Source organism: Phaenicophaeus curvirostris, chromosome 1 (assembly GCF_032191515.1).
Source record: "Phaenicophaeus curvirostris isolate KB17595 chromosome 1, BPBGC_Pcur_1.0, whole genome shotgun sequence".
In the NCBI taxonomy this organism is placed as follows: domain Eukaryota; kingdom Metazoa; phylum Chordata; class Aves; order Cuculiformes; family Cuculidae; genus Phaenicophaeus; species Phaenicophaeus curvirostris.
Genome location: NC_091392.1, coordinates 193,043,890 through 193,062,882, shown reverse-complemented (window position 1 = coordinate 193,062,882; position 18,993 = coordinate 193,043,890). Strand labels below are relative to the sequence as shown.

At 45.2% G+C, this 18,993-nt stretch overlaps 1 protein-coding gene across 1 annotated transcript; it reads left to right on the top strand.

Moving 5' to 3' along the window:
* Positions 1–13: 13 nt before the first annotated feature.
* On the top strand, positions 14–10,406 carry KLHL35 (kelch like family member 35). Its single transcript, XM_069850027.1, has 7 exons — positions 14–725; positions 2,857–3,747; positions 5,616–5,800; positions 6,373–6,491; positions 6,846–7,034; positions 7,713–7,901; positions 9,712–10,406. Exons 2-7 carry the CDS (start codon positions 2,858–2,860, stop codon positions 9,898–9,900), a joined length of 1,761 nt encoding a protein of 586 aa, XP_069706128.1. The 5' UTR covers positions 14–725; position 2,857; the 3' UTR covers positions 9,901–10,406.
* Positions 10,407–18,993: the final 8,587 nt, after the last annotated feature.

Sequence of the window (18,993 nt, the reverse complement as noted above, 5' to 3'; positions counted from 1 at the left end):
GGCTGGCTGTGTCACGTTAGGGAGTTTGAGAATCTTCAGCTCAAGGATTACTTCATGGAGCTTCTTTCCCCAGGCTGCTTTGATCCTTGCTATGTGCATTTTAAAATTCAGCCAACAACTGGGATCGAGTTAGAGGGGAGGATGCAGAAAGCCACATGGGGCAAACCACCTCTTCTGTCCTCATCATCCTCAAGGACCTAATTACCTAATTATCACACGTTAATGAGGGGGACTGCAGCTACTCCCTGACCCAGTCTATTCCTGCTCCGGGCGTCATTTTGCTCACAGAGGCGTATTTTATTTATTGGCTTTAGTGTGGTTTCCAGTGATGCGGAGTTTCTATCAAATGAATCATTCCACCTGGACCTCAGTTTGCTCTCCAGATGGCTCGGCCCCCTTAAGCTGCCTTGATGTGATATATTTTCCCTGAGCTGTGATGGGTTTTCCCTGGGTCCTGGCTCCTCCCTGGCTGGCTGTTACTGACAGCTGCATGGCTAATGCCCTGTAGCTCTCTGGCATGTCATTCAGGAGAAACAAAAGCAGATTTCTTCCCCCACCTATCTGGCAGTGAGGATAAAGGGCCTGATTTTGTGCTTCCCCAAGCGTTACTGCAGAAGGTCTGAGCGTACTGTGTCCATACAGAACCCCAACGTGGATGGGAGCTCTCCGAGAGGGCAATCGAATCTTCTGTAGGTCCCACTTGGAGAACACAACCTGTAGGCCAGGTAATGTTGGACTTCTTGCACTAGCAGCTGGGGGGGCTTGCAAAAAAAAAGCAGTATTTGATGCTGAGTGGATGGTGAATGTGACCCAGAGAGGAGTGTGAATGGGTGAGGACAACGGGGCAAACCCACTCTTTCTTTAAAGTTGGCATCGTTTGTCTCATGGGTAGACAGGAGGGATGTGAGCTGGGGAAGGGCATTGGGATTAACTCAGGATGGAGCGGTTTGTCTCTGTAAGCAGGTCAGCCTGAGCTATTTCTTTCCAACAATGAGCTGTGTGGAGTTGTGTGTGACTGACCCTGATGGTTTGGAAATGTGAGTGGATCACTGAGAAAAATGGGGATATAGATGTGTTTTTCTTTCTTGTCTGAAGCCGTGTGTGTCAACGAAATGCAGAAGTCTGCAGTGCTCTTTGCAAAGATGTCTCTGGAGAGCTGCCTTTGTTGTAACTTCTCTAAATCACTTTTAACAAACACAGCCCTGAGCGCTTGTCAGTGGCATTTGTAGAGTTCAGAGCCTTCACCTACTCCCACTGGATTTCTTAAGATATTTGTTCAGGGCTTGTCATGCTGCCTTGCTGCTCTTCAGGTCTCTGCAATGCCCCTTGGCACAGACAGAGGTGTTTTCCCCACTGCTGGGATTCTGGAGGCATGAAGGATACAGTGACGCTTTCTTGGGGTGGTGGAGTGAGAATCCTCAGAACTAGATTTGGTTGTCCTATACAACTACCCTGGTGCAGATGCAGCCAGGTGGTGTCCTCTGGAGCACGGGAGAATCTGAGCACCTTTGGGGTCTGTGGTCAGATGGGATGGCTGTCCAGGAGAATGCAGATGTAGGAAAAGATGAAGGACTAGAGCTAAGACAGCGATTTTTGACTCATGAGAAATTCAAGGTAATCCTCCTCAAGGGATGTGCTGCCTGCCTTCCTGCAGGGGAGTGGGTGAACGCCACAAAGCCACTGATATCTGGTAACTTGTTACCCAGTGGGGACTTGTGCTTCTGACAAGGCTTGTGGTAAGATGCTCCAGAGACTGACTGAGGGGACATTTAAAAGCAGAGTCTGAGTCCCCATTTTCTTCCCCCCTGGCATCTGCGTCTATGCAGCAGTGATGGGTCAGGCCTGGCTTTTGGGGAGAAGTGGAGGAAATGGAGCAATGCCAACCTTTTACTGGGTCTAGGATGGTCAAGGTAGTAGTTGAGGGTTTGGAGTCTTTGATTCACTCACCACTGTCAGAGACAGTAAATTCTTGTCACCATGTCAATGCTACAGTTGTCCTCTGCTTTTCAGATTCCCCTCTCTGCAGGCAAAAGCCCTTCTTCCCAGGGGTTAGTCTTTACAGGTGATCTGGCTGCCTCTCCTTGACCTGAGCAGGGATCATCCTTTTGGATGTGCGCTATTTGCAGCCTGCACGTTGAGTATGTGACTTTCCCTGTCCTGTGGGGATAAGTCCTGGTACTCGAGATGTTGGTGTGAACTGTTAGAGCTCGCATGAGAGAAGCCTGCTGTGCTTCATTGTGATCACTTTATGATATCCTTTGAAAAGACTTAAAACCACCTAGAGAACAAATCTAGCAGAAAAATATGCCAGATGTAGACATCTTCCCTACTTTTGGGCAGGCCATGTCATAGCTACCTTTGGCAAATCTCATTCTCATATCCTTATCTCTGGATTTTTGCCTGGACTAAGATATCTCCAGAAGCACAGTTGATAGAAAAAGTCAACATATTACATTGATCCCAGCTGGGCCATGCTGTGGAGCAGTTGCATTTGAGAGGAAGGGGGAACGAGTTAATAAGAGCTGCAAGATGTCAGAAAGAAAGGAAAGGGTGTTGAGGTATTAGTACAGCACAAGCTGGGCCTTAGAAACATCTCCTAAAAGCAGAAGTTTTTCTACTGAGATGGGGTTGGATTGGAAATATCATAGTGCCCATCACGCTGCTGTGGTTTGGAGGAAATGTTGGTTACTGAGGAGGAGCCGTGTGTGAGGATGAAGGGACAGAGTCCGATTGGCTGGAATCTGTAGTTCCTCACGGCATCGAAGAAGAGGGAGGAACCGTGATGGTGTTGGACATCGCAGTCAGATATGTTAATAGTGTATTGTTCTCTTGTCTTCTTCACTGCTTCCCAACCAGGATGCATAGAATGATGAAAGAGGAATCCAGTTTCAGGACAAGCAGCCTGGAGAATGTGACAAGGGACCCAAGCAAAGAAAACCTGCACATGAAGCTCTGTAGTGGGTCCTGCCATGCTGAGCAAATCCTCCAGACTCTGAACTCCTATCGGCAGAGTGGCATCTTTACAGATGTGGTGCTATTAATTGACGGAAAAGAATTCCCCTGTCATCGTGCCACTTTGTCAGCCAACAGCAAGTATTTTCGGGCCATGTTTGGTGGTAATCTCAAGGAAAGCCACCAGGATATCATTAATATTCAAAAAATATCCGCTTCCACTATGTCTCTTCTTCTTGATTATATGTATGGGGGGAACATCATTATTCAAGAGGACAACGTTGAAGGAATCTTGGAACTGTCTGACTTGCTGCAGATCTCCAAGCTCAGAGATGCATGTATCACCTTCCTTGAAGGCCAGCTTCACCCATGCAATTGTTTGGGCATCATGAAGTTTGCTGATTCATTCTCCATTACATCCCTGACAGAAAAGAGCAAGAGGTTCATGCTGGAGTGTTTTGTGGAGGTGTCGTGTCATGAAGAGTTCCTGGAAATGGGTGCAAAGGAGCTGGTTGAATATCTGTCTGATGAGCAGCTGGATGTCCCCAAGGAGGAAGTGGTCTTTGAAGCTGTCATGCGCTGGGTACGGCATGACATACCTGCTAGGAAGGGAACCTTGAAGGACCTCCTTGAGCATGTACGTCTGCCTCTGCTTGACCCCACCTACTTCCTGGAGAAGGTGGAAACAGATGGCCTCATCCAGGACTCGAAGGAGTGCATTCCTCTACTGCATGAAGCCCGCAAGTACTACATCCTCGGGAACGAAGTCAGCTCTTTGCGATCAAGGCCCAGAAGGTAAAACACAGCATCTTCTTCCCTAGATCTCCATGGCCTAAGTTGATGGATCTTGATGTCTGAGGGGAGTTCTTTGGCTGTTTCTGGTTCTTTCTTCTTTTTATTTTCCCCCCTCCTATTGGTTCTCTTTGGGCCTCCCTGTTTCCAAAAAAAAAAGATGTTGGACATATTAGCCTGGCTTAAAGGATTCCTGTGAAATTTATACTAACGCATGTGATACTTTTTTTTCCTGTTGGTAAGAAGTGCTCTGGGTGTGCAATCGTGCTTGCCACATGTGTGTAGACTATGGTCAGGAAGAGGTGTTTTTAAGACTTTCTTTCTGCCTGGTTTTACCACCAGGTTGAGAACTGTTTTTCATTCCCAGCTCTGCCTCTAGTCTGCTCTCATTTCACCTCTATTGGTCTCTTTCTCACCTTTTCCAAGCTTTCTGTTAGCAGGAAGTCTTGGACCCATCTCAGTCCTGGCCATCGGTGTGGTGCCTAACTCAAAGGCATTACTGCAGGGTCAGAAATTAATGTCCAGGAAAAGAAAAAAATAAAAGCTGTTAATGTTCCAGGTGGCGACCTAGGTATCCCCGGATTTTTTTTCTACTTTTTTTGAATTTTCTATTGGTTTGTTGATAAACAGCAAAAAGAGATATGCTGGCCCGGGCAGCTACTAGCGTAAGGTGGAGGAAGCAAAGAAAAAGCGATTTCTAGGCTCGGGTGTGTGCAGAAATCTGCACCTTTTTGTGACTGTGAAGTTTGGATTTTACCTGCCACGTTTTAAGTCTGTTTCTTCAGGGCCCCACAGGTCCAAGGGTGTACTTGGTAAGAGTGTTGACAGACACCTCTGCTCTGGGGTGGGTTGTTTTATCAAACTGAGTGGTTTGCAAGATGCCCTGACCTTTTCCAGAGGACACTCGTGACCACAGGGCTGCATGGCCAGGTTTTTGTGCTCTCCTGACCTTTGGCCCAAGGTGCACGGGTTTCCTTGCTGCCCAGGGCAACATCCTGGGCAGAAAGACGGAGGTTGCTCTAGTGAGTCTCAGAAGTCCCAGCCGGACACTTAGGGTGTGTTTTTGTCAGGTAGCAGAAATGGTTTGACACATCTTCTGTGCTGATACCACAATGGTCCATTATATACAGAACTGCTTGATAAACAGGTTCTGTTGTGAGCTCCTCAAGGATGCAGACAACTAAAATTCTCTGGGGGTAAATCGCACCCTAAAGCATCCACATTTTACCTCCCTCATTTTACAGCTTTGGTCTTAAGTGAATTGTCTCAGCCTGCACAAACCATGGCAGAGCTGGGGATTGGATGAAGTCTTTCAAACCCTCTTTCATTCTCCTCCTTCCTCTCCCCTCCCCTCCTGCACAGCCTTTCCTCTTTTGCCACCTACTACTTGGCAGGATTTTCCTTCTCCTGCTGTCTGTCTCGTCTGCTCACTGCTATTAGGACTGGAGAGAGAGTTTTCTTGGAAACACTTCTTTCTCCAGACAGAGAGCTTGCTGCAGGAGGGCTGCCAGGAATGGCTTTCCATGCTCGTGGCTGTGCCTTAAGGATTAGGTTTAATTGTGCTGTAAGGGGGAGGGTGAGTGGCAGCAAGCAATCTCATGAGTGGCTTTTAAAGGTCATTCCTATTTTCTTTCCCTATGCAGTTTAGACCTCTTCCCACTCAGCCTGGGAGGTACCTTTGATACGAATGTGCAGACAAGAGGGAAGATGCAAGGGTGAAATTATTTGCACAGAAAATCAGTAGATGAAGTGGGAATGGATCCTGCTTTATCCACTGGACTGTGCTGTCAATGTCCTAGATGTAGGATGGGAGGGGTACTGGAAAGGAACAGCCTGGCCCAGGGACTTACCCAATGACTTTCATGATCTAGGTTCATGGAGCTGGCAGAAGTCATCATCATCATTGGGGGCTGTGATAAGAAAGGCCTTCTGAAGCTGCCCTTTACAGACCTCTACCACCCAAAAAGCAGGCAGTGGACAGCCCTCTCCAGCATGCCTGGCTACACCAAGTCGGAGTTTGCTACCTGCACACTGAAGAACGATGTGTACATATCAGGTGAGATACCCTGGACCAGATAGTCCCTTTCTGTTTGCCAGGAACAGCATGACTTCTGCTTGGACAGTCACTCCTTAAGTCTGTTCACTAGGACTCATTCACATGCACCCCAGCTTTGGAGTAAACTTCACTTCTTGGTGAAGTTTATTCTTAGGTAATTTGGATTTTGCTGGCCCAAGGAACAATGTCACCTTTGAAGAGGAGGATGGTAGTATTAAAAAAAACTGTCTCTCTTTTTGGGCATCTGTCAGAAGTGTTCAGCTATGGAATTGAGCTGGTTTGGGAGCATGTTGTTTGTTGACAGTTTCCTAAAACATCAGTCTCCCTCCTGTCCTTCTCTTAACATATAATGCCTATCAGATGAGTCCTACATAAGAGATAGAGCATTATTACAAGTGCCTCGAAGTCCAGATGATATCTACCCTAGGAAGCTGAGTTTACATGGTTATAGCCCAATGAATATGTTCTGACCTAAGTTGTTCCATTGCATGGAGGAACTATGCAATATTGTGGTGTAGTGAGGTGATGGAGCTGTCTTTGGGATTGAATCCTCCACCCTCTGTTTTTTTCAGGAGGACATATCAGCAGCAGTGATGTTTGGATGCTGAGCTCCCAGCTGAATGTCTGGATCAAGGTTGCTTGTCTGCAGAAAGGCCGATGGAGGCACAAAATGGCAACACTTCAGGGCAAGGTAAGCAATGCCCCGAATTTTGGAAGAAGCCGCGTGGAGCACTGTCCCCCATTTCTGCTGCCCAGTACAATGCATGTTTTCCTCTTCTTGGTCATTTAGAGATGGTTTTTATGGGAGAACAACTAGGATATAACCAGGACATCATTGTTTCAGTTGGGTGTATTGTCACCTGAAGTAGTTTTGGTTACAAGGGACTTTTTAAAGGCCGTCTAGTCCAACCCCAGGGTTTTACTGTGACTTAATGTCTGTCTTTTTGGCCAAGTCCTACCCTCCCCTCCTGTACACTGTGACAGCATGGCCCATTAGGTGGATTCAGGAGTTTCTAATTGGCTTGCTTTGCTTCTTGTTTGACAGATCTATGCTGTGGGAGGCTTTGATGGGTTTTACCGCCTCTCTAGTGTGGAGTGCTATGACACCTTCTCCAACAGCTGGTCGACCTTGGCTCCACTGCCTCAAGCTGTGAGCTCTGCAGCCGTGGTATCCTGCCTGAACAAGCTCTATGTGATGGGTGGTGCTGTGGATGACACTGCTAACACCGACAAGGTATTGCTAGGACATCAAGAATGGACAGAAACCTAAAAAGGAAGGTTTGCCAAAGGAACTTGGAGGAAAATGGGGTTGTCCTTAAGCTACAAGGACCCCTTTATTTTTGAAGGCTAATGGAGGCTCCCTTATAATGAGATGATAAAGCCATACATTTAAATGGAAGCAAGTGAGACTTAGGTACTAGAGAGGAAAGAAGAAGATATCAAGGGTTTACAGTATATTAGACATACTTCCAGTAGAGCCTATGCTGCTCTGAAGCCTGCTCAGCCCTAAGGCACCGCAGGAACAATCCTCTGACATTGTGGGCATTCACTTCAGATAGGCAGCAACAGTAGTGACTGCCTGGAGGAGACCTCTGCCAGCCAGACATAATGCTTATGGACCAGAGCTGCAAGAAAAGCAGTCAGTGCTTCTCAACTACTCTGAACACTTAATTGTCTGCTGAGTCAAGGATAGCCATAGCCACCCTGGGGGCTTGTGGCTCATCTGAGAGACTTGAATGCATGAGGGAATGCTAGAACCCCTCATTCCTTTGCTCATTTCACTGGTCTGTGGATGTTCAAGCTCCCTTTAGCGTTTCTCTCCCATACACTTTTATTTCTAGTGAATAGCAGCTTCGTTCAAATAGGGAGGTCTGGTAAATCCATGTTCTCGTAACTATGTTTTTCCTCCCAGGTCCAGTGTTATGATCCAGAGGACAACAAGTGGACACTCTTGTCTCCCACCCCTTTTTACCAGAGATGCATCAGTGCCGTCTGCCTGGACGATATCATTTACGTTGTAGGCGGACTACTCAGTAAAATCTTCAGCTACAATCCAAGACAAGATAGCTGGCAAGAAGTTGCCACCCTCCCTGGGCCTCTGGTAAGGACAAGGTTTAGGAAAGAAGCCCTGAGCTTTCCCTCTCTCTTTAGAATAGCGGCCATCTGTGCTTGGCTGAGATTGAAAGTGAGGAAAATGCATTGTGAGCTTGGATCTGAGCATATGAACACGAGCACTGCAGAGCAACTCAAACATCTTGGCTTGTATCAGAAACGGTGTGGCCAGCAGGTCCAGGGAGGTTATTCTCCCTCTGTACTTGGCACTGGTGAGACCACAACTCAAATACTGTGTTCAGTTCTGGGCCGCTTGCTACAAGAAGGATGTTGAGGCTCTGGAGCGAGTCCAGAGAAGAGTGATAAAGCCGGTGAGGGGGCTGGAGAACAAGTCTTATGAGGAGAGGCTGGGAGAGCTGGGGTTGTTTAGCCTGGAGAAGAGGAAGCTGAGGAGAGATCTCATTGCTCTCTGCAACTACCTGAAAGGAGGTTGTAGAGAGGAGGGTGCTGGCCTCTTCTCCCAAGTGACAGGGGACAGGACAAGAGGGAATGGCCTCAAGCTCTGCCAGGGGAGGTTTAGGCTTGACATTAGGAAAAAACATTTCATGGAAAGGGTAATTGAGCACTGGAGCAGGCTGCCCAGGGAGGTGGTTGAGTCACCTTCCCTGGAGGTGTTTAAGGCACGGGTGGGTGAGGTGCTGAGGAACATGGTTTAGTGATTCATAGGAATGGTTGGACTCGATGATCCGATGGGTCTTTTCCAACCTGGTGATTCTGTGATCTGTAGGGTGAAACCATATTGGTGTGGAGGCCTTGTTCTCCACACAAGGTGTTTCAGAGTAAGGGTTATACTGGCTCTAGTCCAGTCTCCAGACTGAACACAAACTGATGGTGGTTATGTATCTTGGTTTAGTGTCAACACGGTTTCACACTTCGAAGCCATGCTGCAATATGAGCCATGGCACAGCGAAGAGGGTTGATGGGACACAGCTTGCCATGATCTGAATTCAAATATCCATGTCCATGCACCCTTATAAGTGGCTTTCACGGGAGAGTGCTGTGAGTATTAGGCTACTTGTGTTTTTAGAAAATGGAAGTTTTAGCATCAAGATAGAGGACCTTGCTGAACTGAACTTATAACCCTCTTGCAAAACATGATTTCATAAGCTGTTTATCACTAAGAAATGGCTGAACAGACAGCTCGGAGAAAGAAATTGATAAGATAATATAAAGAAATATTACCTCCTGGTACCCTTCTGGTACAGTAAAAGATATGCTTAGGTATGTAAGTACTTATAAACAACAGGCTGGGCCAAAGAAACCTAAAATGGAAAAGTTAGCCTAGTAACAGCTTTGGGACAGGTTGTAAATTTGAGGAGAGGATGGTCTTGCCTTGAAAAAAATGGTATGAAAAAGCTGTGTGTTTTTTGACAAAGATGAGCGCTGCTCTTGCCAGAAGGGAATGGTCCCACAAGTGCAGTCACAAATAAATAAATAAATAGTGCTGCTTCACAAGATGCGTGCCTCAGTTTACCTGTTTGAATCATGAGTGTTTCTTACAGTGGCTGGCTGGCTGGGCTCATGGTGTGTTTGTGAATCTGCACTGTGTCTGGGGAACTGCCAGAAACAGCGACAGTCCCATCACTGTTTTGAAGCATTTCAAGTGCCTACACTCTTATTTGAACAGTAACTTTGCAGCACCCCAAGAGGCAGATATCACTTATCCTACTTACTTTCCCTCTGTCCTACTGGGCAGGCAAGAGTTGAGCCCATTGCAATGACTCAACTCCCTGCTCAGCCCCATTGCCTAAAGCTGAATGCTTGCTTCTCAGTTCTTGGGCTTTCCTTCTGCTTTCCAGGAGAGTTGTGGCCTGACAGTGTGTGAAGGGAAGATTTATATCCTGGGTGGCCGAGATGAGAATGGAGAAGGCACGGACAAAGCTTTCACTTTTGACCCAGTAACGAGGATCGTGGAGCAGCAGCCGCCAATGCAGCGCTGTACCAGTTATCACGGCTGTGTGACCATCCTGCAGCGCATGAACAGATGACCATGGGACTCCACCTGCATCCACCACCCTCCTAGAGCCTCCTTTTTACCCAGCGTGTGGACAGACACCTCACCTTTTTGTGGGGAAGGCCAATGTGAGCCACTGAAGATGATGTGCTTCAGCCAGCCTGTGATCAGACACTGCTTTGTTTTTCCTGGCCCAATGATGCCAATGGCTTTGCTGAACTAGGTGAGAGGATGAAAGGAACCTGCATTACAGACCTTGTCACAATAAGATTCCTGTGTCCTTGCTGCCCTTGAAACTGCCATATTTGACCTTTACTTAGATTTTCGTGGCTGTAGACTACAGTTTTCCATTATGATGGCAACTGAGGTTCACTGTCCTGCAAGGGCATGTATTTGCTGCTTTCTGATGTCCAAGACTGTTGCAGTGACAATTATAGTTACAGGATACAATTATTTCGCTAAAACTATCAGATATTTGTGCATTTAGCTCCATAGAACCCTGTGTCCAACCATGGTCATGACCTAAATGGGCACTAATGTCCATGAACAGCTAGTCCCATTACAGTGGAGAGCTGAGAGTGAGGCTTCAAAGCTGGTATTACAAGAAACTTTCTCCACTAGATCCCCAAAAGCCTGGTTAAATAGTTTAAGTTCTGACTGTTCTGCACATGCTGTATGAGGGTCTGCTCCCCTAAGACAGAGAGTGCTGTCTCTTTTCATATATGTTTTGTGGTTGTACTGCTGTCTCACTGAGCTTTGTCATTGAGACGACAAGTAAGTTATGCAACCAAGAGTTCTTTCTCTGCAGAACAGAGGTAGAGGAATATTAATGTGTAGGGATTAAACATAAAGACCTGAGGCATGGTAGAGACACAGTCACGTCTGGCTCTTTTTGGCTCTGGAACATGCTTGCAAGTATTTAAATAAAATCAGTATTTAACAGGTTTGATACAAAGTCCCTGGGAGCATGAATGTGCATTTAGAGGGCAAGCATTCGATTACACAGACAATGTTGCCCCACATCTGCTCTCAGGTCTAGAAATGATCCTGAGCACATTCAATTCAGTAGAAGAGCCATAGCTTTCAGCGTCAGTGTCTTTAGTCCATGACTGGAACTGGTAATTTCTGATGGGTCCATGTAAATGTTCATGTTGTTCAGTTAGGGACTTAGTTGCTGCCGAAAGTAGAGTAGGGTCTCTTAAAAACTCCCATTACTTGTACGTTGCAGGGTGCACCCCTCTACAGCAGATGCTGACTGGCTGCTATTTCCTCTGCACCTTCCTTTCCCCGCCTCAGTGACGACTTCTTCCTGAACTAGAGGAGAAGACTATGTCCAGTGGCCCAGATACTCCCCTTTTCAGGGCCTTTTAATAATCTTAAACCTCTTGTTGTTGCCTGCTTCCTCCATAAACATATTTTTTTATCTGGTCCTCTTTCAGTACTTCTGTTTTTGTGACCTCTGAGAGGTTCACTTCTTCGTGATGATATCAGATTTACCTGTAAAACATGGCAAAAAGAAATACCTTGTGAAGAATGAAAATTGGCTGTAACCAACTAATCTACTCTTCTAAACAGGAAATATATGCTCTTCCATTGCCCAAGAGACGTGATGAGGTGTTTCACTGAGTGAAACATACTACGTGCTCCTCATAGTCACGTCTGGAAAGTCTCGGGGCTATGATGGCCATTTTATATGGACATTCTCAGCCTTAAATTCTCCTTAAGGCCTGTGCATGTGGGTGTGCCCTTTTATCAGATCATGAGCAGCACAATGTGTCCTTTAAGCAATATAACGGAGGTTCAATGCTGGTATTGTTATTCCCAGAAAGAGAGAAAAGGAAATTCATGCTGGTAAAAAGCAATTTTATTGGCAATCAAATTGCATCCACAGCTGGGTCTTTAATGGGAATGGTTATTTCTGGAGAAAATAGCATGTCTCCTTCAGTTAGTTAAATTGGCACAAAAGAAATTATGAGCAGGTCAACCCATGCTGTGATAGCCTTCAAGACCAGAGACACCTTTATACTCCTATTGCCTGATTTACTGAGAACTGCAAATCACAGTCCATCTCTCAAACCCAGTTTTGCCTCTTCTTCTGCTCCTCTATGCCTTAAGCAATTATTTGCTTTGGTATGGACAGCCCTTCAAAATGTGAGGCTTTGGACTTTGTACCTCTGCCTTGTGTCATGATTCATACAGCCAGGGAGGTTCTCAGTTCTCCACAGACTGTCCCATTAGCATATCCTACTTCTTGGTCCGCACTTGGGTGAACATTTGCTGGTATTTCAAGAGAATGAGCACACCCAGAGCTCACAAGGGCATAAAGTCTGCTCACCTGAGGATGGTGACCTTATAAAAGGGATGGACCTCATCCCAAATTACTGCCTTGCCAAAGGTACATAGGACAGGGCTGTGAACACAGACATGACTTGTTTGGCTGTTAGTAGATCTTTGTGCTTGTGTTCTTCAAAATAGCATCATTATATATATATTTGGACATCACAATACCCTTGATAGGAAAAAAGAAGAGTTCTCCACTTAAAATTTCTCTTTCTTGATTTTCTTAAAGCCTCCTGGGAAGTAAGCACACAAAAGGGTAGAAGATATTCTCATCAGCTTTCCCATGTGCTTTTGATGTGTGGTGTGTTGCAATAGGTGTTAACATGGTGGTGGAATTTGTGGTATAGATAATAAAATGTTTGTTTGTTCTTGGTCCTGATATTCATTGTGCCACTGGAATGTGTTTGTATTTTGTAAGGGATGTGAACTGCGGGCATATGAGGGAGGGTTAGGGAAGGAATTTAACTTAGTGTTATTTAGAAACAAATATTCACCTTGATTCCCAAGTGCTTTGGCTGCAGGAACTTCATTTGCGCAGACTGCTTCCTAGTATCAAAAGAAAATATACTGAGGGAGCATCATAAAAGCCTTGGGAACACCATCCTTGAGGGGCCGCAGCTTTTGTCTGGGATACCTGGGTTCTCTAAGCAAACAGGAAATTCAACATATTGCTTTTTGTCTGCAAAGAATAAGATCTTTAACTATTTTAAGGGGTCATAGTTAAGTCAGTGCAAAGAAGGCACTTCTACCATTCAAATTCAGATGAAGAATGGGGAAACTTTGACTTATATTTTGGCATGATCAAAAGAGTATTTCCAGAGAAAATTAAGAATTATTTGTTTTGGCAGCTTCTTGCTCTTCCTTGGTGTGGCAGAAGAATACAAAGCATGAAACTTCTGCCACTACAATTTGCTACAGTTTCTGAAAATAATTTTCTCATGTATAGCACCTCTTTTCTGTGTTTATAGTAATATGCAGACTTGCTTTGGGAGCTCTGTATAGCAAAAGATGTAGACAAAAGTAGTGATCATCTGCAAAGCATGTGCGGTAGTTTCATTTTTATGTATTTAAGCTTTTAAAAACAAAATAAATGACTTCTTTTTGCACTCCAAAACAGCAACTGTCAATCACTTCCAAGGAATGCTTAAGCCATCCCTTCCTCCTCCCATCCTTTCGGTTTTCTGCTGCTTATTTCAGCGTCTGTGCTATTTTCGGTATGTTTGTGTTTTGGATGAGAGCCAGAGGAAAGAGAAAGCTTTTTGTTAACAGATCACATGGATGGTGTAGACAACAAGATCTTCAGGGACTGGTAACATGACACACAAACCAGAAGAATTATAGATAACTAGAGCTACAATACTGTGGAGTGGTGTCCAGAGAGGGATTTGGTGACTGCAGTGGAGAAACAGCTGAAATATAGTTTCTGATGTGACACTGTTAGCCTAGACATGATTCTGGGATGTGTGAGCAGAGAGATGACACAAAAGGCTGCACAGGGTCACTGCTGTCATTGCAGTAGAGAAGGGACTGTGGGAACAGATCCACTTGGAGCATAGGAAAATCCTGATGAGCAGAGTAGAGCCATCAACATTTTTCAGGAGTGGGATAAGGATTATGAATTGAAACATTTGGTACCACATGTTGGTGTCCCGAGCATCAATAAGTTCACAGACACTGAAGGGTCCATTGGCTCCCCAGAAAACAAAACTCATTTGTGGGATGATCAAGTCATGTAAATGCAAATGAGGGTTTATATACCTGAGCTGGGGTTCATAAGCTTCAGCCTTCACCCATTAGAATGTTCAGTGTACTTCTCAGAGATAGGAACAGGAGCCTCCTCCAAAGTCACTAGAGGAAAAGGACCCCTCTAAAGAGTGAGTCATAGAATCAATCACAGAATGGTTTGGTTTGGAAGACACCTTTAAAGGTAATCTAGTCCAATCCCCCTGCCATAAGAAGGGCCATCTTCAACTAAATCAGGTTGCTCAGAGCCCCTGGCCTTAGATGTGTCTCTCGGAGCAAGATGAGTAGCCCACTGGAGTTGTCATTCTCGGTGGACTTGAGGGACATTGATGACTATTTTGAAGTAGCGACTGAATTTACAGGTGAAAAAGGCTTTTTTAAGGAGGAAAGTGCTGTCCTACACTATAAGTAATTTATGAAAGACTAGGTGCATTTTTAAAAGAGATGGTTTAGTTGTACACAAATTATTACTTTCTCAGGAACTGTGGTAAATGAAGGAAATGTAATACTTGTCCTGAAGACAGTTTGAGCTTGCTGCTGCATGGAGTGAAACCATCTGTCTCCAGCTCTCGTGTGCTGTGGCATCATCAAGGGGCCACTACTCTGTGCTTTGGCAGGTAGTGAGAGCCTTCAGTGCTTCACAGTGGGCACCTCTGGGAACATTTCTCACCACTCAATGCTCTTTGCAAAAGATAACTGCATTCAGACAAAGCTTTGGCATGGAATGCTTATTCAAGGCTTACTCATGGGTAGTGACAACAGCTCCCTCCTGTTTTGCCATGGACTGGGATTGGGCTAAGGCTGCCACTTACTTCCAAAAACCAAGACAGAAACCAACTTTAATGCTGCCATTGACTTACAGTCTACCTGTTACACTATCACTTATCACAGAAACCATTTCAACCTCTCACTCTTTATGCTGCCCTTTTACCTCTCTCAAACCTGAACTTTCCTTCTCTTGTTTTGTCTTATAACCTACAGGCTTAGGTAGAGATAAATCACTTGCCCCATCACAACCCCCTGGCCTGGGTGGTTTTGCCTTGTTCCTTTTTGTCCGACCACTTCAGGCTTGATGCGTGTGTTGTCTCTAGCTAATCCAGCTTATTTGCTTATATGGTAATTGTTGTTTTCATGCAGAGTGCTGAAAAAATACCTCCCCAGCGTGAATGTGGCAAGACATCACTACGTTCCAGCCCCTAGAGATGCTGAAGCCGTCTGCATTTAACTGTCCATCTGGCAGGAGATGATAGCATCGTGGGGCAGGAGAACTATGCACAGGGATACAAATCCCATCTGAAAGGATGGGCTAGTGCTGATTAACTCAGATTAGCAGCCACAATAGACAGCTGGGAACTGGTGGGCAAAGATAATAGCAGTTTCAGTGGCTGTCTCTCTAGCTTTAAATATTTAAATATTAAATAAGAAGAAATGGGAGGTGGAATAGTGTCAGATTTATTGCAAGGTCGATAAGATGAGATTTATTTCCTATTAAATGCAAATACTGGTAGGACTAACAGGGCTATTCAGACCCAGTACCTGACTTAAAATTTACACTTCATGTGGAATCAGATGTTTACTAATTTGTAGTGACAAGGATTGATTCTTACTTTTAAGACTCATACATTCAGCACAGCCATTCATGGGTGCAAGCACCAGGTTGTGTGTTTAGACATAACAGGGGCTGTGCAGATGCTGGGCTTCAAGTGTTGGCTCCCAACTACTTCATCTCCTATGTGGTGTGGTGGCTCACCCAAGAGAGCTTGTGCCTGAATGCAAGGAGAAGATTCCCAAGTCCTGGGAGCCTGTACAGAGTAGAAGCTTGTATTTTATGGTCTACATACTGTTTTTTACCATGTGGCCATAAAATATCAAAGGATAGACTGGGAGCTATTGCAAAGTAGACATGAAAAATGTATTTCTAAGTATGTAAACAGCAGACAAAACTGAGTGACCTAGAAGTCCTAAACGTTTCAAGTTGAGTTAAATACTTGTCTACTTGAAAGGTGAAGAGTTACACTGAGACCTTAGATCCTCTGAAAACTTCAATGGTCTCTAGGTATTCTCTCCCCTGATTTTCAAGTGTCTTGGATTCACAAGAATTTAAAATGTTGATTTAACAATCTCAGCAGTCTAGAAAGTGATCAAATTCTTAAGACTACATGTGAAAAATTAAACATAAAACAAGAGAGAGCTTCCCCTGAATGCAGGATGAGGGACTTTGTGCTCTGTTACAGAGCAATTGACGGATGCATGAAGCACAGATATTACTGGAAGGCCACCCAAAAATGAATCCACGTGAGTTGCAGCAGAGATGATAGAAGATAGCATGAAGAAGACACCTTGCTCAAGCAGACACCGGGCCTGGAGTAAGCATTGCCCTACCACACCTTTGCAGAAATATCGAGATATTAAGTACCTAAAGTCCATTTTTCATCAAACAGTCACGATGACACCAGACTGAGGCTCTAAAACTCACCTAGTCCCAGGAGAATTGGAAACCTGCACCCGTAATGTGAGCAAATTACCCGGAAACGCTGCTAGATGCAGGAGTAGTGCTTGGAGTGGGGTTATCCCCAAGGACTGCACCACACAGGTGGGCAGAGGTTACCAAGTGTAACATCTCTGAGGAAGGTGGTACTTGTCCAACAGAGGCCAGCCAAGGGTACCTTGCTGCTGTGCATGGGAAAGTTGGCTGGGCCCCCGTCCAGCCTGGACTTCACAAAACTCTTGTCATTGACAGTCTGCACAGGATCTCCCTTTTTGGTTCCCATTAATCTCTGTGGAAAGGAGATTCAGAGGCTTGCCTGGGCTATGGCCAGCAGCCTTTATGCTCACTGCTTTGGTGACAGAGCTGTTTTTTAATGAACTCATGAGACACCAAAAGGGAACAGAAAGACTCAGTGCAACAAGCCCACCAGCAGCAGAAAACAGCGGCTGGTCTGCATGGAGGAGCTGCAGCCTCTTGAGGAGGCTATTCTACCCACAGAAGCTGCTTGGGCAGCTCCGTTCTTTGTGCAGGGCTGGGGTGCTCAAAGGAGTGGCAAGAGCTGGATGCAGAGGCTGAAGAGGAGAGGAAAATCCAGGATGTGGAGCAAACCAGAGATGATTCTTTCTGATAAAGTATAGTAAAGGTATATAAAAGCTAAACTGTGGTTGTTTCAATATAATAATTAAGTTTGCCTAGCTCACCAGCTCTCGCTGTTGGAATATGCTTTTTGCCTGTTAATAATCTTGTGGATTAGGGAAATACCCCAGTCAGATGGGGCATTGGAAGTACAAGGGATACATAAAACCCACCTCTGCAAAGCTGTTGAGCGCCCTGAAGCATTTCTCCAGCCTGATTAATAGACAAAAGCCATAAACTCTTGTCAAGATAAGAAGCAGAGATGGAGTTGAATCTCCCCACCCAACATAAACTAATTTATAGAGGTATTATTGTTAAAAGCCTTCCGTCAATAAAGAGATCTGGCTCACCTCCTCGTGGCATTTTCTCTCTTTGCTAAACATAAAAGGAGTGAATATCAGATAGGTTGATAATTTAGATGCATCAGTTTTCCTGTAAGAAAGAGGGGGACAAGACTTTTTAGCAAGTCCTGTTGTGACAGGACAAGGAGTAATGGTTTTGAACTGAGGGACGTTAGGTTTAGAGTGGGTATAAGGAAGAAATTTTTTACAATAAGGGTGGTGTAATGTTGGCAGTTGGCCAGGGAGTCGGTGGAAGCCACATCTGTGCAAACATTCAAGGTCAGGTTGGCTGGGGCTCTGAGCAACCTCATCTAGTGGAAGATGTCCCTGCTCCTGCAATACAGTAGGGCTAGATATCCTGTAAAGGTCCCTTCCAACTCAAAGCATTCTACGATTCTATGACTGCCTAAAGCTGGGGGATAGTCACTGGAGCCTGGTCACAGTCTGGTATAAGTATATAGCTGCCTTTTGTCCTGAACTCTGTTGCAGCATTTTAAAATCCCTTCTCCTGATGCACCTTTAGCCACCTATGAAGTAGCACTTCTTAAATCTGTCTTGTGTAGCCTTATCTTGGTAACTTATTCATCCATTAAAAGAGTACCTTTAGCATGAAGTGTAGCCAAAAGCAACAGCAAAATTCCTGAGGTTTTCTTGTGGCCCTCCTCTGGACCCACTCCAACAGATCCATGTCCTTCTTATCTTGCGGGTTCCAGAGCTGGTTGCGGTACTCCAGGTGGGGTCTCAATGGAGTGGCGCAGAGAGGCAGAATCACCTCCCTCGAGCTGCTGTCCACGCTGCTTTTGATGCAGCCTGGGATACAATTGGCCTTCCGGGCAGTGTGAGTGCACATTGCCAGCTCATGTCCAGCTTCTCATCCACCAACACCCCAAGTCCTTCTCCTCAGGGCTGCTCTCAAACTCTTCATTCCCCAGCGTGTATTAATATGGAGGGTTGCCCTCATCTAGATGTTGCCCTGATGTAGGTGCAGGACCTTACACTTGAGAAGCCTGGATTGAACCTGGTAAAATAAAACATAAAAATAAGCACAACAAAGCCTATTTTCACAGGATCAAGAGTTTGGGGTTTTTTTCTCCCTTCACCCCAAGCATTGCACTCCCAGAGCCCTAGTCTCAAGAAGAATTTTCGAAAAATAGGGGAGATTTATGCTTTTGAGAGACACCATGCTCTCTCCTTCTCTTTTCCTCTGATTAAGGCATTCCAGGAATTATCATAGGAGGTGTTAGTAATGGTATCAAAGCTCTCCATAGCAACGAACTCCACCCTTCCACTTTTTAACTCTTAAGGCCTGATATAGAACATAGGAGAGTTAATAAAAAAGCCTTTTACTGACTACAGCAGCCTGAAAGGCCAAGCCCTGTTTTAGCCCCTGATATGAAAGGTAAGCACAAGCTGTCATCAAAATCCTGCATCTAAAACTACAGAATGGCTCTAAATCGACTTTTACTTTCATAATAGCATGGAGGAAAAAAGAATCAGTCTATATGCACGTGAATACATGCATCTTCAGGCCATACAAAAGTAGATTAGGACGGTATGGTGAACCCTTGAGGTTGCCTTC

Excerpts from the sequence above, each read along its gene's own strand:
- KLHL35 (XM_069850027.1), top strand. The coding sequence starts at position 2,858 with ATGCATAGAATGATGAAAGAGGAATCCAGTTTCAGGACAAGCAGCCTG. Across the intron at positions 6,492-6,845 it reads TGGCAACACTTCAGGGCAAG|ATCTATGCTGTGGGAGGCTT; the intron begins GTAAGCAATGCC and ends CTTGTTTGACAG. Across the intron at positions 7,902-9,711 it reads CCACCCTCCCTGGGCCTCTG|GAGAGTTGTGGCCTGACAGT; the intron begins GTAAGGACAAGG and ends TCTGCTTTCCAG.